This window comes from Pholis gunnellus, assembly GCF_910591455.1.
Source record: "Pholis gunnellus genome assembly, chromosome: 19".
NCBI classification, from domain to species: Eukaryota; Metazoa; Chordata; class Actinopteri; order Perciformes; family Pholidae; genus Pholis; species Pholis gunnellus.
Genome location: NC_136546.1, coordinates 10,347,245 through 10,362,531, shown reverse-complemented (window position 1 = coordinate 10,362,531; position 15,287 = coordinate 10,347,245). Strand labels below are relative to the sequence as shown.

The following is a 15,287-nucleotide window of genomic DNA, read 5'->3' as shown; positions in this document are numbered from 1 at the left end:
AGCAAGACAGAAAAAGAAAGGCATGACAGAAGCCCATTAGGTCATTAGGCTGATATAAATATCCCTCATCGTGAACTCGGAGGTCACATGATGCTTGCATATCTTAGTCATATCTGAATGTATTTGGAGTGTAATTGGATTTTTGTATGTCTAATTTTATGATCCGGCCTATGCACATATGGGTAAGCTGATATTTATCAGAGCTATTACAGTACCGTGAGTACATACATTAATGAAAAGGACACGGTGTGATCTGATAAAGGGACTCTCTAGTGGAGGACCTCTGCAGCTCCACGCAGACACATGTGGCATACGTCTTGGCGTCACCACACTCAGCCCTGGCCTGTCTCTTGCGCCGTGGTCAGTGTGTGGCTAATATGTAACGAGACATGACACTTTAAAAGTCCAACATGTGCCACGAGCGATAACAAACTGCCGCTGCGCTCTCTCTGCGAGCTTGTGGACTCAGCAGCTCCGGATGTTTTTATCTCGTCTCTGTGATATCATTTTGATCTTGCAGAATGAAATGTTTCTTCAATTGTGTCCTCTCTCTCTCTCTCTCTCTCTCTCTCTCTCTCCGAGCTCCTTGTCCTTCCCCGCCCTCAGCTGCTCTGTAGGTGGCGTGTTTGCATCTGCTTATTTGCAGAGACATCACCATGGCGCCCGTGTCACGTCTACAGACCTCCTGTAATCTCCTTGGTGCTCTGTGTGAAATGGGCCGTGACCTCTTCTACTCTCTCCTTCTATCTATCTCGCTCCATCCTTCACTGCTCTGCTCTTTCTCTTTCTCTTTCTCTCTGTGATGCAGGAGGATAATTCATACTCACCAACCAAGAGCTGACTGCAGAGACTCACAGGCCAGAACTCATTTACAGCAAGAATAGATCACAGCGAGTGGGACTGTGGATACAGATCATCCTGACTAATCGACATCACAGGAATATATGGCCAAATGTATGTGGACACTGAAACATAACGCATAAATGTGATTGTTGAACATCTAATGCTGGAGTGAATACACTGCTATTATATACATTATCACAGTAACATTACGTCAAGGTTTCATAACCCTTTGTAGAAGCTGTGATATCTGTGGTGTCCAGCATGATTGCCCTGCGAAAACGAATCTCGCGAAACACTTTGTGTGTTGCTTGAAATCTCCTGTTGTGCGCTTCACGTGTCCTGTGTGTGTGTGTGTGTGTGTGTGTGTGTGTGTGTGTGTGTGTGTGTGTGTGTGTGTGTGTGTGTGTGTGTGTGTGAGTCGTGCTGTCAAAAAGGGGTCCAACACTTTGATTATGTTTCAACATCTTTGAAACAATCATCCATCCCTTTATGCCCAAGTCAAGGTAACCAAAAGTAAAAGAGCGTGGGTGTCCACAACTTACCCTGACTCATCTACATCACAGGTATACACTTTTGTTAGACACAGAAAAGAAACAGATACTCTTAGGAAGAGCACGAAGAAAAGGTATAGCCTTTTGAAGTGAAGAAATGTCGACTTGTAAACCCTCATCACTCAAGTCGTGGCCTAAGTATGGACATTAGTTGTTGACTGGACTAAACTGTAGGAGAAACTGATTGAGCCCTTTCATACTTTTATCGATGTTCCCATTTTCTTCTCGTTAACCTAAATCCGTATCGTGCGTTGGCATATTTAGTTTTAAAGTAAATATGAGAAGCATTATTTTATGCATGAGTTGTAAGTGCAAAGTGCTGCTGTAGTTTCATTTAGTAAAGCCTTGGTGGGATGACGTGCGAGTGCATCTTCCTGTGACAGAGCGAGCAGCTTTGATGGTAACCAGTGCAGCAGTCCTCAGGCTCAGAGATCCTCTCTGCTTTATTTCACCGCCACCTCTGACTGTGTGTGTGTGTGTGTGTGTGTGTGTGTGTGTGTGTGTGTGTGTGTGTGTGTGTGTGTGTGTGTGTGTGTGTGTATGTATGTGGGTGTGCACCTGTTTGTTTGTGTGTGTGTGTGTGTGTGTGTGTGTGTGTGTGTGTGCGTGGACAAGGTAGGTCCTCCTCTCAGGCCTGTGTTGCCTAATACGTCCATGCAGGGCTCGCTGGAACGCGGCGTGCAGCAGCACAAAGATCAGTGCTATTCTGGTGCTGCCAGCCTGCTCAGTGCTGATAGGAAAGGATTAATGAGGCGGGGCACTCATCGCTTGTAATTAGAAACAACGCTAAAAAACTATTTTTGTGCCTGTTCCTACGGAGAGATCTTGACCCTGGGGCCAACGCCCCCACACCCCTTCGCCGCTGGCCATGAGGCGAGACGTCTGCGAAGTTGGAGTAAATATAGGCCCATAACTCCTGCAGCTATGTGACACATGGTTCAATGGAGGGGAGCGCAGATAATTCACAACTCTGGCTGTGTACTCCACTGGATGCTCGCATGTCAAGAGGCTGATAGAGGCTGTCTCTGAAAATACACACTGTGGGTCTTGTTTGTTGTTATTGATTCCAATAATCTGGGAGTCTCTGAGCTTCTGTTGTTTCCTGGCTTCTGTTGTATTGCGGGGACTTGGTCACATGAAATATTTATCCCTCAATCTGTTGTTTCTCTTTTAATATCAGGATGTTTTTAATGTATTGTACCGCTGTCTCTTTTATAGCTGAAGCAGTTACTTGATCAACTGATTAGTCGGTCTTAAGTCATTTTTCAGTTTGATAATCCCAGCAGCTCAAATGCTGCGTTCTTCCTGTTTTTCTCTTAAAATCATTATAACTGGAATATCTTTGGGTTTTGGACTGTTGTGCAATGCTATCTACAGCTCTGGGAAATTATGATGAAAACTTTTCATAAATAATTGATTAATTGAAAAAAAAAAGAGAGATTACTCAATAATGACAAGAATTGTTAGTTGCATTATTCGTCTCTTGCTTAGAACTTAAACTTATGTTTTGGATGTTTTTGGCCACTCTGGGGCAGCTGAAACAGGTTTTTAACACAATGCTGATATATCATCACCTTTTATGGTGAATGTTTTCAGCAAAACTTTGCTTATTTGCCGTTGTGGAGTTTGTGTGCACCTTATTAACGTCAGCCCAATATTCACTTTCCTTTTAGTTCTGTTTTAGTCCCCACCGACTCTCGAGGGAATCATCAGCATCTTTAGCTGCTAAATGCTCCACTTTCACATTACAGTACTTTCCCATTCTTAATGTAAAGATATTGATTATTGCAGGTTCAAACACTTCAATACAACATGAGACATCGGGCACGTTTTTACCAAGTAAGACATCTTAGGAACATATTTCTACTCCTCTCAGTGGCCAAAGAAAGCTCCTCCATGTGAAACGGGGAGAAAATAAACCTCCAGGACGCCAAACCAAACTTGAAGCCTCCTTGTTTATTTCAAAGCTCACAAGTAGGGATTACAAAATTACAGTGCTTCAATTGGAACAGTTCAAGGAGTAGTAGGAGAAGAGTAGGAGAGATGACAGACCAGTTGAGGAATCTTGAGCAAGTCATGCAAAAAGGTGTGGGAGAAGGCCTCCGTTATAATAGCACCCTTTGTGGAAAAAAATAAATCCATCTGTCCGTAGGTCAGTGCAAAAATAGTAATGAATATATGCATACAAAGAAAATAGATATATATTTATATACTGTATATACTTGACCGTTGACTACAGACACAAAGAAAGATACAGATACTTGTAGAGTGAAGCCTGTTTCCACCGGAGCCTCTGAGCCCAAAGCAGAGACTCTTAAACAAGTCCAGTCATAAAGAGTGCGCATCAAATATGACAGCTTGATATTGTTCTAATACAGAACCGTGTTTCCAAATAAAAGGGAACAGACCCAGATGCCTCGTGGAGCTGTCAATCAGGCTATGACCTCTACAGACAGAAAGCAGTGTGGGAAAGACTAACAGCACCATAACGTCTGCGAGTGTCTGTCACAGACCAGGAGCACACAGCATGCTTCGTTTTCCAACCAGAGAGTAATGTACAGTACGACGGTTACATTGTTCAGTCAAATAGATCATTACATACAAAAGCCATGTGCCGCTGCGGTTGTAGGAACCAACAGATGGGACAAAAAGGTTCATTATTCCTATATAACATTGGCTCAGATGCTAAGCTCTCTCTTTTATTTTTTATTTTTTTTTATTTTTTGCAAATGGTGAATCACTAAATATAAATGCACAAGCTACAAATGTGTTGTAAATGGTTATTATATACCTTTTTTTATCATATTCAAATATATCGTGGAGCACCTGTTAGACACCAATGACAACAGCAACAAAAATACAAAGTGAGGACACGTCGCCACACAAACATTTTTTGTTTTTTGTTTTTATAACTTCTTTGTCGATAAGTCACACGTATAAAACTCACTTCAATCTGAGGCTGCAAACTGTCATTCATGCTCGAAATGTTCGCAGAGACCTCAAAACTATTTCACGATAGTCGGGTAAAGAAATAACCTGTGACAATTTTATTTGCATAGCATGAATTTTCACATGAGGGATTTTTTTAAGCTTATTGTTGTGAATGTTGTTGTAAAGCCTTACCGGGTGCACTGTGTATTTGTATTCACTATGAAAACTTCTTGCATTATCCTTCATCTTGCTGACAGAGACACACATGATCATTCTCCAAACGTTTGGGTTCAGATGTACTTCTGAAGATCAACTGGTTCACAGAGAGTGTATTGCAAAATATATATAAATCTTTTTTGTTGTTGTTGCTTTGACAGTGATATCATTAGCCCTGTGCTTGATTTTAGTCTTTTGTTTTTCATGCAAACAATGGAGAGCTGAGCAGAAACCAGAAGAACATATGAACAGAAACCATCATTTGTGAGGAAGCTGCTTCAAGTCGACTAAATTACAGGACAAAGCTCATAACTGCCTGTTGTTTTGGTCTGAATTTCATATTCAAACTTCAGTTGAAGGACTACAATTCCTTTCATATCTTGGGAACTTTGACAGCCCTTGGGATTTATCAAATCAAAACCAGATTAAAGATGTGTACTCAAACAAGTCTCTAAAATCTAGATCAATATTTTTCCTGTTTGAATGCTCACTTGATAAATGGTCATGCACACAGTCATCTCAACAAGACGAGGTCTTTATACTGTGTGCCTAGTGATATACAGGTAGTTGAAAACGCATGCATCCCACCTGGGTAAGAAGTTTCCCTTTTTGTAATTTTCACTAAAGCTGTCACCAGTTGAGACAGTGTAAAACTGACGAGGCTGAAATGCGACAGTGCACAAATTCTGCAGTCAGGATCAGAATGAAGGCAAAGTAGCACTAGCAAGTTGAGCATTTATGTCGAATTTCTCCTCTTATCTATCGACATGTCGTAATATGAGTCATCAGTGATTATAGTCAGGTGCAACAGGATGAAGGTAAACTTTGTGAGCCTGCATATACTCTTTAATACACTATTTAGTGCGGAGTTGATTTACAATTCACATTGGTATTCAAATCCCCCTTCAAATGCCACCACGAGATCAGAGTTACGTAATGAGCATTTTAACCTCAAGGCTTTGAATGCTATTTTCTCAAACTCTGCATTTTAATCAGGAACAGCAGAAAGGAATCCGTATGTCACACAGAGACCAAGAGCTGCTTTTGTCTGGGAGTTAAAATTCGACCTCGGTGTGTTCTGCATCTGTCTGCACGTGATGGTGTACCGTGCGCAGGCCCAGTGGTGACACATGAATTAAGGCATTGATAGAGGCACTAGAACAGCACGTGACAGCAGCGCTCGCCTAAGCAAGGCAGAAGAGCTCACTTAACTGTAGCTTAGTGTCAGCGACAGGGAGTTGCAAAAGATTAGAGAAGGGTCACGCTGCTCTACTGTACCACCACCGTCCCACTGCACTGCGACCCACGGCAGGAAGTCGACGTTTGTTTGAAGCCTGTACCTCAACTCTGCTACCTTAATGTGGACTAAATCATAGCTCAAAATGTAGGGCTTTCGACACAAACAAATGTTGCTACATAGGGACTCAGTCGAGTTTGTTTCAACAGAGCGGGGAGCAAAAAGAACAGGGGACACGACAGAAGCAGGCAGTGAAATTCCTCCGTTCTGTTACATTAAACATCACCAGTAGCCCTGTTTTACAATATTCACTGATTATTTTTAAAGTATTCTTTCCTCTGCCAGCAGCCATGCATTAAAAAAAAGCTCTTATGGCTGTCTGGTAATATATACTGTGTATTGCTAAAAAATATATGCATATGTGGATGCAGGAATGGGAAAACGAAGATACTGGAGCAAACACACGAAATATGAATTTGTGGTTCTGATGACTTACATAAACCCACAAGCTGCACTCAAAAATAAAACCCCATTTTTTTTCTCTTGCACACGTCTGCGCCGAATATTACAGCATAACTGTGAACATATAGAACTGAACAACAGTAATTACATTAACATTAAAATGGTACTTCAGCAAAGAGCTGGAAATGTTTCGTAATCATTACATCATTATCATTATATACATATAAGATCAAGGTCTCAGTTGCATTCCACTCTGAAATTATTGCACAGTAAGCCACTGTGGGCTCGTCATGGTCACCTCCATAAACCCCTGTATAAAAATAGAACAACAACATTAACACACCAAACAAGTCTTCATCTTTTTTGTTTATCTTTTTTGTTTTTTTGACAGGCACTGCCGTGGCCAACCCGCCTGAGTCTGCAAACAGAAGCTGTGTGCCACAGTGTGAGCTTTAAGAGTGTATCTTGTCAGTAATTGCCCCTAAGCATATAGAATATCTTTTTCCAAACCAATTTGCTTTTCCCTCATGTTTGCTCCTCTCAATCACAAATGGAAAGCTTCCCGCTGACCGTTTTCTCCTGGACTTGGGCCAGGTCCAAACAGTAGGGATTTTTGGCATTTCTCATCACCACTGACCCAGAGCTTTGGCACTCCAGAGAGTCCAAGATGAGCATGAGGAGATTCAAGAAGAATACAGTGGCTCTCATAGTCCAACCCAGCTCATAGAGCAGCCGGTCTCTCTTGAGAGAACAGTGAGAGTGAGTACAAGTGCGAGCGTCGAGTCCAGAGGGTTCGTTTAGACAACAGTTTCCACACCAATCAGCTTTGGCGTGAGGATTCGTGGCGTTATTCCGTTGTTGAGGTCCTCCTCGAACTCCAACAGCTGGCCCATGAAGTTGAGGTTCGGGGAGATGATGGGCCTCCTGGTTTTGACAAACTTGTAGGCGTCTGTCATGGTCATCCAGGTGTGCTTCATCAGATAGGCTATCACGATGGTGGCTGAACGAGACACGCCTGCCTGGCAGTGGATCAGAAGGCCCATACCTGCTTGATGTGCTTCCTCTGCAGAGAGCAACATTGAAACAATTAGAACATAATGTAGTAAATGCTTTGTTCCCTCGGGGGAAGTTTAGTCATCACACACAAGATATTAAAACTTCCTTTGTGACCAGCCGTCTGTCTAGGTCTGGTTATTGAACCTCAGTGTTGTTTTGGTACCAACTGAAATGTATCTGTACGATGTAGAGTATTGAGAACTCAGTGCTCCGTTTCACACTAATTCTGTGATCAGATATTTCTTCATTAAAATGATCTTATTGCCAGATTGTGTTTAATTTGGGGAGATAGCTTTTCCTAAATACAATATAAATCTAAAACTGACAAAAGTAGTGTAGATGCTGGTTTATATACAGTTAACATTTAAGAACCTCATCTTCTGCAAAATGACAATAAAAACATGTCTCCCCCCCTTAAGGTATGAAGTAGAACAATATCTTTACCGTATAAACAACATCTCAAATAATACCCAGCCATAAATCATTCATTTTCTATCCATTTCCTTCTCATTTCTATTCAGTATCACAGCAGACTGTCAGCATGTACTGGCCAAAAGCACCCTGGAAGCACCCTTTTGCAATTCACAGACAGAGAAACATACACAACAACAATGTCTATTACTTTTAGGCAATTTGTAACAGGTAGGCAACCAACTCAGTTTTTAGCATCACAGCGATCTCTGGACTCAGTATTACCTTGTGGCCTTGTGAAACAAAAGAACACTGCTTCAGGCCTCCAAAACATATTTAAATTGAACTCTAAACTCTCAATTATTCTTTGGTTTAATTGCTGAAAGCTCTAAAGTAGACTTTAGTCTTGAAAAGACACAAGACCATTGTGTTAGCTTACACTTCTGCAGTGAAAACAGTGGAGGTTTTCATACCGATGAATTCAAACGCCTCCTCGAAGTACTGCCGCAGGTTCTGCTTGTTGCTGTCTGTGGCGGGAAGACGCTTGTAGACGAAGAAGCCCGAGTCGTAGTGGTAGAGCGGCAGGTGGGTGGTCACGTTTAGGATGAAGCCGATGTTGAAGCGCTGCAGCAGGTGGATGTCCTGAGCGTCGTGCTCGTTCCCCAGGTAGAGGAAGGGCAGGATTGGTGTCAGCTCTGCGTTCTCTATGTCCGGGGTGGAGGGCAGGGAGTGAGGTAGCGGCCCGGTCAGGCCAGCAGTAGCACCGGTGTCCATGCCCTCGTGAAGGTGCAGCGAGTGCTCGCACAGGTTCTCATGGCTCTGCCTGAAGCAGCTAAGGCCTCCTGTGAACACAAGCGGAGGGATTGTGAGACAGGGTGAGCAGGAAGTCAAATTATTTAGCTAAAAAAGAAATAAAACTGCCAAACGTCCTTTTCATATTTACATTTTTTTCCCCTTTCTGATTGCAAATTGAACCTTGTTGGTCTCCTTGCCAGGGTTAAGGGTTCAATTCCCACTGGAGCCCTCCGTGCTAAAAATACATGCACTCACGCTTCTGTGCGCCACACATGGCACACGTTACAACTGAATAGGACAAGTAAGCTTTGCATACACGTCTGATAAAAGCATGGACAACTGGCTTTAACATGATAGAAATCTACACATTTCCAGACTACACTGTTAGATTTTGTTGTAATTTGAATGTCTCCATTTGGATGATAAATCGATATCAAGGGATCGGCAGTGTTTCTATTTGCAACAACTCATTTCAAAAAGGAGACAAATGGCCAAAATAGCTACTTGAACAGTTTCCACTTGCTGAATCACATAAGAAATCCCCCTTGTTAATCTGCCGGTAAACAGACGTACTAAATGTTTAATATACTTCTCACTGGACATCTGCACTTCTCCAAATAACTGGTTTGCACCTGTTGCTAGTGGCCCAAAGTTTCCCTTCAGCACAAGAGTTGTGGGGAGGGGTGGAAAGTGTCAGACAAACACAGTATCAGTTCATGTATTGTTCACGTTGGAAGAGTTGACATCATGCCATGTGAGGTCATCGCACAACTCCCCCCCCCCCCCCCGGTGACCGGGCAGGTGGGTTCACCATAAAACAGCCCGATTGTTAACCATGAACAAAGACATTAACCTGATGTTATGCTGATAGTGGAACAGCTCTCGCTGTCATGGGATGTTGTGGTAATACTTACACTGTGGTAAATATAAGAAAGGGAAGTCTTTACAGGCCCTCTGACAACAAAGTCAACAAGAATTTGGGGAATAGTTAAGAATAAGTGGAATTTCCACTGATAATGATGTTTTTTCTTAACACAAAGCTGCATTAATGAAGACTGCTTTATCGGTATTTAAAAACCCCACAATGTCTCATAAAACCTTTCTTACAACACAATATCTTTGTCACACATAAAGTTTGTTTAGAATGCCACGATTAAATATATTACAAGATCAGAATTTCTGACAACTAGATTTTAACAGACTTTATTTTCCTTCATCTTAATGGTTAAATAAATAGAATCTTAAGACAATATGAATTGATTTTTTTGGGGCACTTTCGTGCAGAAACATTTCCATATTATCACCTTATAAATGTGTTGTTGTGTTGGCAAACATTTTAGCAGAAACATAATAACATTAGTATTAATTTGTAGAAGAATGTAAGTCCAATGTTCCCTCTCTTTTAGCTCTGTTTTGGTCTCAACCAACTCCTGATAGAAACAACTGGCTCTTTAGCTGCTAAATGCTCCCCTACGTTCACCAGCTAGTCGCAACCTTTGTTGTTTGGGGTGCAGTGTGTTTATCAGAGCTTTTTCACAGAAAATGAGGTGGATGAGCAGTGAGACAGGAAAAACCATAAATGTGCGCTCCATAAAACCAACCAATGAGCTCAACTAACCTCCAAACAATGGAAAAACGTAGTTTGCTGCTGTGACATTTGAAAGTCAACATCGCTTTGGCTTGTATCAACAGAAACGGTGAACTTCCTCTTTTCAAACTGAACCACAGTCTTTCTTTTCAGGTCGAACTTGCCTGATAAACAACTTTTCATGGCAAACTGATCACAACAGAATCTCCAGGGGCAGCACTTTGCTGTGAGATGAAACCTGTTGAGTGTGACCGTCATTATCATCTGACGAAACTCAAAGAGGAAAACATGAAAACATGATCACTTTCATAAACCACAGGCTCAGTTCCTGCTTAAAAATTACCGCCTCTGCCTCGCAATGGCCTCTCACACCACAGACCTGCTGTTTTCAGTGCTTAACCTAAACCTTCCGACCCTGCTGACAAGTCGTTTATGGCAATTCTGACGGATTAAATGTAACCTATTAGTGCTCTTGGCTCCAGCGGGGCAGGGACGGAAGATGTTGTGTTTCCAGTGTAGCAGAGTATCACGCAAAACAAACGTATTGCGATGAATCATGACTGAGACATGCTGGGAACTAAGCAAATAATGGAGTAAATTATTTAGTTGCATTTATACAAGCATGTTCCAAATATGTCACTATTACTACTGCTTCTAATAACAATGCCCTGCCCACTTTCCCTTGATAACATTTCTACATTCAGAAATAAATAAAAGAGTATTAGAAGTAAATTCATTCCAGCGTTGCAAATGATCTGCTTAGGGCCGGTTTTGTTTTTATGATTTGATAAAACGTCAACTATCGGTTGATACATCGGAAGTATTTGATTATAAGACATGTGGCACGGGAGGTCATTCCAGATCTGACAAAAGCACTTGTGATGTAGACAAAAGTCAGGCTGAGCCATTTGAGAGAGGAGGTCTTGCATTTTTGCAAACCAGGGGAAGAAAGAGCGAGACCGTCTGCCTGTTCCTTCCACTGAGACGAGCTTCACACAGACACCGATGCGGGATGAGAGACTGAAGAGGAGCCTCGTCCATCAAAGCGCACATGAGGACCAGAGGACGAAGAGAAGAAGAGAGATCAAGGTGCTGTGATCTTACGGCTAGACGCTGACTGGGAGGCATTCAAAAAACACTCAGCCCAGCCCCCAACACGACATTCTGCTCGAGCTTCAAACACACACACACACAAACACACACTAAAGATAGAAAACATGGCAGCAACCCAGGGACTGCCATCTCAATAATAGGCTGCCTTATTTACTAACAGCTGCTCTCACTTCCTGCAAAATGCTTAATTAGTGTCATATAGAACGCTGGTGAAGAGCTTGTGCATATGTTTATGTATGAGGGATTTACATTGAGCGTGCATAGGCTTGATTATACGTGCAAAAGCTGTTGTATGTGGTAACTGCTGTAATGTTTCAGAACAAAGCGCACATGATAAACCTACAACCAGTGTGTTTTTAGGCGCTATCAGGTGACCAAAACAATAAAGGTCAAAGTTTAACAGGCTTTACACACACTACGCATCATTTTGCCACCACATGAGTTTCATATCAGTTTATATTGCCACTAAAGCATCGACCACTTCTAAATCTGACTTTCCTTTCCGGTGTCTCAACTGATTTACTTCCTCCAGAGTCAAACTTAAGCCCATAAAACTGTGGTTTCTCTCCCCTTAGTATGCTAGACAGCCTTATTTATTCCCCCCTTCCCAGTCTTGACAAACCCACTTAGGTGTTACCTTTGAGGATGATGGGGTCCTTGCCCTCCCTCCTCAGTGAATCCAGGACCACATGCAGCGGCTGGGAGAACGTCAGCCGGTTGGGGTCCATGGTGCTCTCATCGTAAACCACAATCTCTTTGGAGAAGATGCCCTTGTAAGAGTCCTTGCCCTCGCGGCAGGAGATGAGGTCCAGCACAGTGATCTTGCCCTGCTGCAGCCGCCGCCGGCTGATCTTGTCGGAGCAGTTGATGTGCACGGCCCCCCGGATGTGGCTCTTGTTGTACTCCATGAAGGGCCGGCAGTCGATGATGACTGGCACGGGCCCCACGGGGTGTCCCATGGGGCAGCAGGTCATCCGTTTGGCCAGCTCATTGGGGTGGATGACCCTCACGCATGACAGGGCCTTCGGGGTGCCCGGGGCGAGACTGGGGGCGCTTAATGCTTCATGGTTGCTGACCATAGGGGTGGGGGGCCCGGCATAGCTGAGGTTGGGGCTGCTGGCACTCACCTGGCTGTGGTTGATGCTCTGGCTGTCTTTCTCATAGGTAGTCACTGAGCAGCAGCTGGCACTGCTGCATCCACACGACAACGAGCGCGTGGAGCCCTTGGATGAGGGCATATACGTTACAAGATTGGCCGTCGCCCGGATCTTCACCACGGTGGTGCTGATGACTGTCTTGTTGCTGCTGCTGGTGGCGATGGAGTCCAGGTAGCTGGTGTCCAGGCGCAGTTGGAGTTCCTGAGGTCGGATCGGCCTTGGTAGCGCCACCACAATTCTGTCGTCAAGAGGAGACGGAGGCATGGGGACGCCGAGGGCTGGACGGTTACGGAGAAGTCAACAAGCCGCTCTGTGGGCACAGAGATGAGACAAAATATGAGGCGAGGAAGCAAATCTTTGAGAAAACCAGTTTGGCTCAATGACTTCTGCATCTATACTGATTCAGATCGGAGCTGTGAATGAAGGAGCGGAGTGCACAGAGAGCGGCCTCCTGTCTGTTTGATCAACATGCAAACTAGAAAACGGCTGCTGAAGTCAAATATTAGTAGTGTCAATACCTGCAGGGCAACACCCAACTTGGTGGGAAAATGTAGGCGTGACAGACTGGCCACTAATAATAAACAGTGAAACCATTACAGAGTCTGGTGTAACTGAATCACTTTGAGTGTAAGTAATGTGAATCATCCTCCAGATACTGTACTCTGCGTGTGTGCGTGCGTGCATGTGTGATGTTGAATTTTTCATCCCAACTCTGGTCTGTTTGATCCAAAGCTTTTATAACAAGAGAGAAAAAAAGAGAAAAAGATAAAATACTGCATCAACGCTACGCCGCAGTTGGGTCTCTCCCCCAACTGGAAAAGTCGGAGTAAAAAAAGAGGGGAGGCAATTCCTTTTGATCGCCAGCCTGAGCATTTTAAAAACCATGTCATCCCGGCATATTATGTAAAGACACCCGCCGAGCACTGCCTGTCCCGGCCATTGCCGTCCTTTCAGTACGTTGCAGGTTCAGCCACAGCAGAAATCATTCATGGCCAAATTCATTGAAGAAACCGGCATGAGAACGTGCCGAGAATGTGATAAGGCGTTCGGGACGAGACGAACTGATCCGATGAGCTGAACACTGGAGGAAATTCAATTTCACAGCGCTGTATAAAATAAATAAAAAAATGTTTACAAAAAATAAAATCCGATGGTTGCATTTTAAGGTGGGGATTGTAACTTTGACGCAATGGAGGGATATAATGAAGGAAACAGCTGTAATAAAACACTTAATTCATGTTAAAAAAATAAATAATATAGCCTACCTATATTACCAAATAAACTGCTAATCAGCTAAAAATGGTAGCAGCAATTTAATATTCCTCTTCATTAATAATAGTAGGAAATATCTATGACTGTGCATTTCAAAAACAACTTGTGCCTTGGTCACTAATTTCCGAACTTGACTTGTATTTCAGCTTACCGGTGTGTGTCGCGGTGCACTGTAGACGGATTTATTATCTCCGCTCGGTGACAACGTTGCCTCCATTCAGTCCGTCCCAGTGTTGTGGATCGGCAACATTTTTTTTTAGCACTTTTACCCTGCTCCCCAGAAATAATATTGAAGGAAGTCTGCCAGCCTACAGAAGTTGCGCAGCGGGATTGACGCGAGTGTGAGCCAATGCGCGGCTTCATTAATATTAAATCTGATCCTTTTTTTTACAGTGAGGTCCGGCCCAGTGGTGGGAGGGATTTGGCCGAGATGTCTGCCTCTGTGGCTGGGTGGGGAGAGGAGAGGAGGGGAGGAGGGGAGGGGAGGAGGGGGATGTCGCTTGAACTGCCTTCAGTCCCACGAACGAGCAGGGATGATGTCACTGGCAGCCAATCAAAAGTCTCTCCAGGAGGCTCGAGGAGGAAGACACGGTGCCTTCACGTGCTGCTCGAAACTCGTATCAACGTACAGCTAAAGGAGCTCTATTTTAAGAATATAACAGAAGAATATAATATCTGTGTACCGCAGTGGCATATGCAATTAAAGTAAAAGCAAATCAGACATTATGTGTTCAATTCTTCAGTGTTTAAAGACATACATCACATGACACTGAAGACATTTTGACATGTCACAGTAAGAAAAGCACAGGATTAACCAGGGTCCTGTATTGAACATGATCGCTGTAATATAAACTACACTTTATTTAATTTTTTTCAAATCCAATTTTAATGGGTCCATAAAGATGTGCGTATTTAAATTGAAATATCTCAATGTCCTGTGTCCTTTGATGTATATTTCCTCACTCATCCTTCTTGTCAGATGTTTTCATATGCATCACCTGAGGGTCTGCGACATCTGCACCTTTATAAACAAACAAACCGCTTCTAAATTTTCAAATTCCTTCTGCTGCATTTCTCATATTGCTTTTCTGGATCTTTGTCTTTCTAGTTTTCCTCAGGTTACAGTTACACTTCAATCACTTGCGAAAAGTGTACACACATGATCTGGCTATAGATTATATGCATCTAGGGAAGGTTTTACTTTGTGAATAATGTGTCTGCGTACTTACACACTCATAATTTCCCAAACATTCATATAGTTTACATTGAATATAACTTAAATGTTACTGAAACCTGTATGATAAAACCATGACACACACCTGACAATACCAGCTCTTGTTATTATTACTAACAAAACCAGTTAACCAAGCTGAGGTAAACTATAGAGAGTGTTGAAACAAGTTAGTATTTCTGCATTTCTTGCTCCCTTGTCTCGAAGTCAACTGGTTTCTTGAAAAACATTTTTGTTGGATGCCTGAGATACTGTCTGTGGTTACCACAAGCTTAAGACATTTTAATGTTTTGTTCTACAATATAAAATATGTCAGCAGACATTAGCTTTTTGTTGAGGGAACTAGTGCGATGATAACTTCCAGGGTTGGCCTACAAAAATACGTAATTCCTGCAGCACTCTATTCCTGGTTAAAATAACACAA

General features: G+C 42.9%; 1 protein-coding gene across 2 annotated transcripts; it reads right to left on the bottom strand.

Moving 5' to 3' along the window:
• Positions 1-3,330: 3,330 nt before the first annotated feature.
• dusp10 (dual specificity phosphatase 10) lies at positions 3,331-13,898 on the bottom strand. Of its 2 annotated transcripts, XM_079179776.1 has the most exons (4): positions 13,784-13,898; positions 11,841-12,670; positions 8,181-8,549; positions 3,331-7,303 (listed from the first exon to the last, which is right to left on the bottom strand). In XM_079179776.1, exons 2-4 carry the CDS (start codon positions 12,622-12,624, stop codon positions 7,038-7,040), a joined length of 1,419 nt encoding a protein of 472 aa, XP_079035902.1. In that variant the 5' UTR covers positions 12,625-12,670; positions 13,784-13,898; the 3' UTR covers positions 3,331-7,037. The 2 variants fall into 2 exon arrangements, with proteins under 2 accessions (XP_079035902.1, XP_079035903.1); XM_079179777.1 differs by lacking the exon at positions 13,784-13,898 and having other exon boundaries at positions 11,841-12,720.
• Between the last annotated feature and the right edge of the window lie 1,389 nt (positions 13,899-15,287).

What these genes read in the sequence shown, in the direction of transcription:
- dusp10 (XM_079179776.1), bottom strand. Translation starts at nt 12,624, where the DNA reads ATGCCTCCGTCTCCTCTTGACGACAGAATTGTGGTGGCGCTACCAAGG. An exon ending in GGACCCCATCATCCTCAAAG is followed by an intron (nt 8,550 to 11,840) that starts GTAACACCTAAG and finishes TTGTGTTCACAG; the next exon opens with GAGGCCTTAGCTGCTTCAGG. An exon ending in GGAGGCGTTTGAATTCATCG is followed by an intron (nt 7,304 to 8,180) that starts GTATGAAAACCT and finishes TGCTCTCTGCAG; the next exon opens with AGGAAGCACATCAAGCAGGT.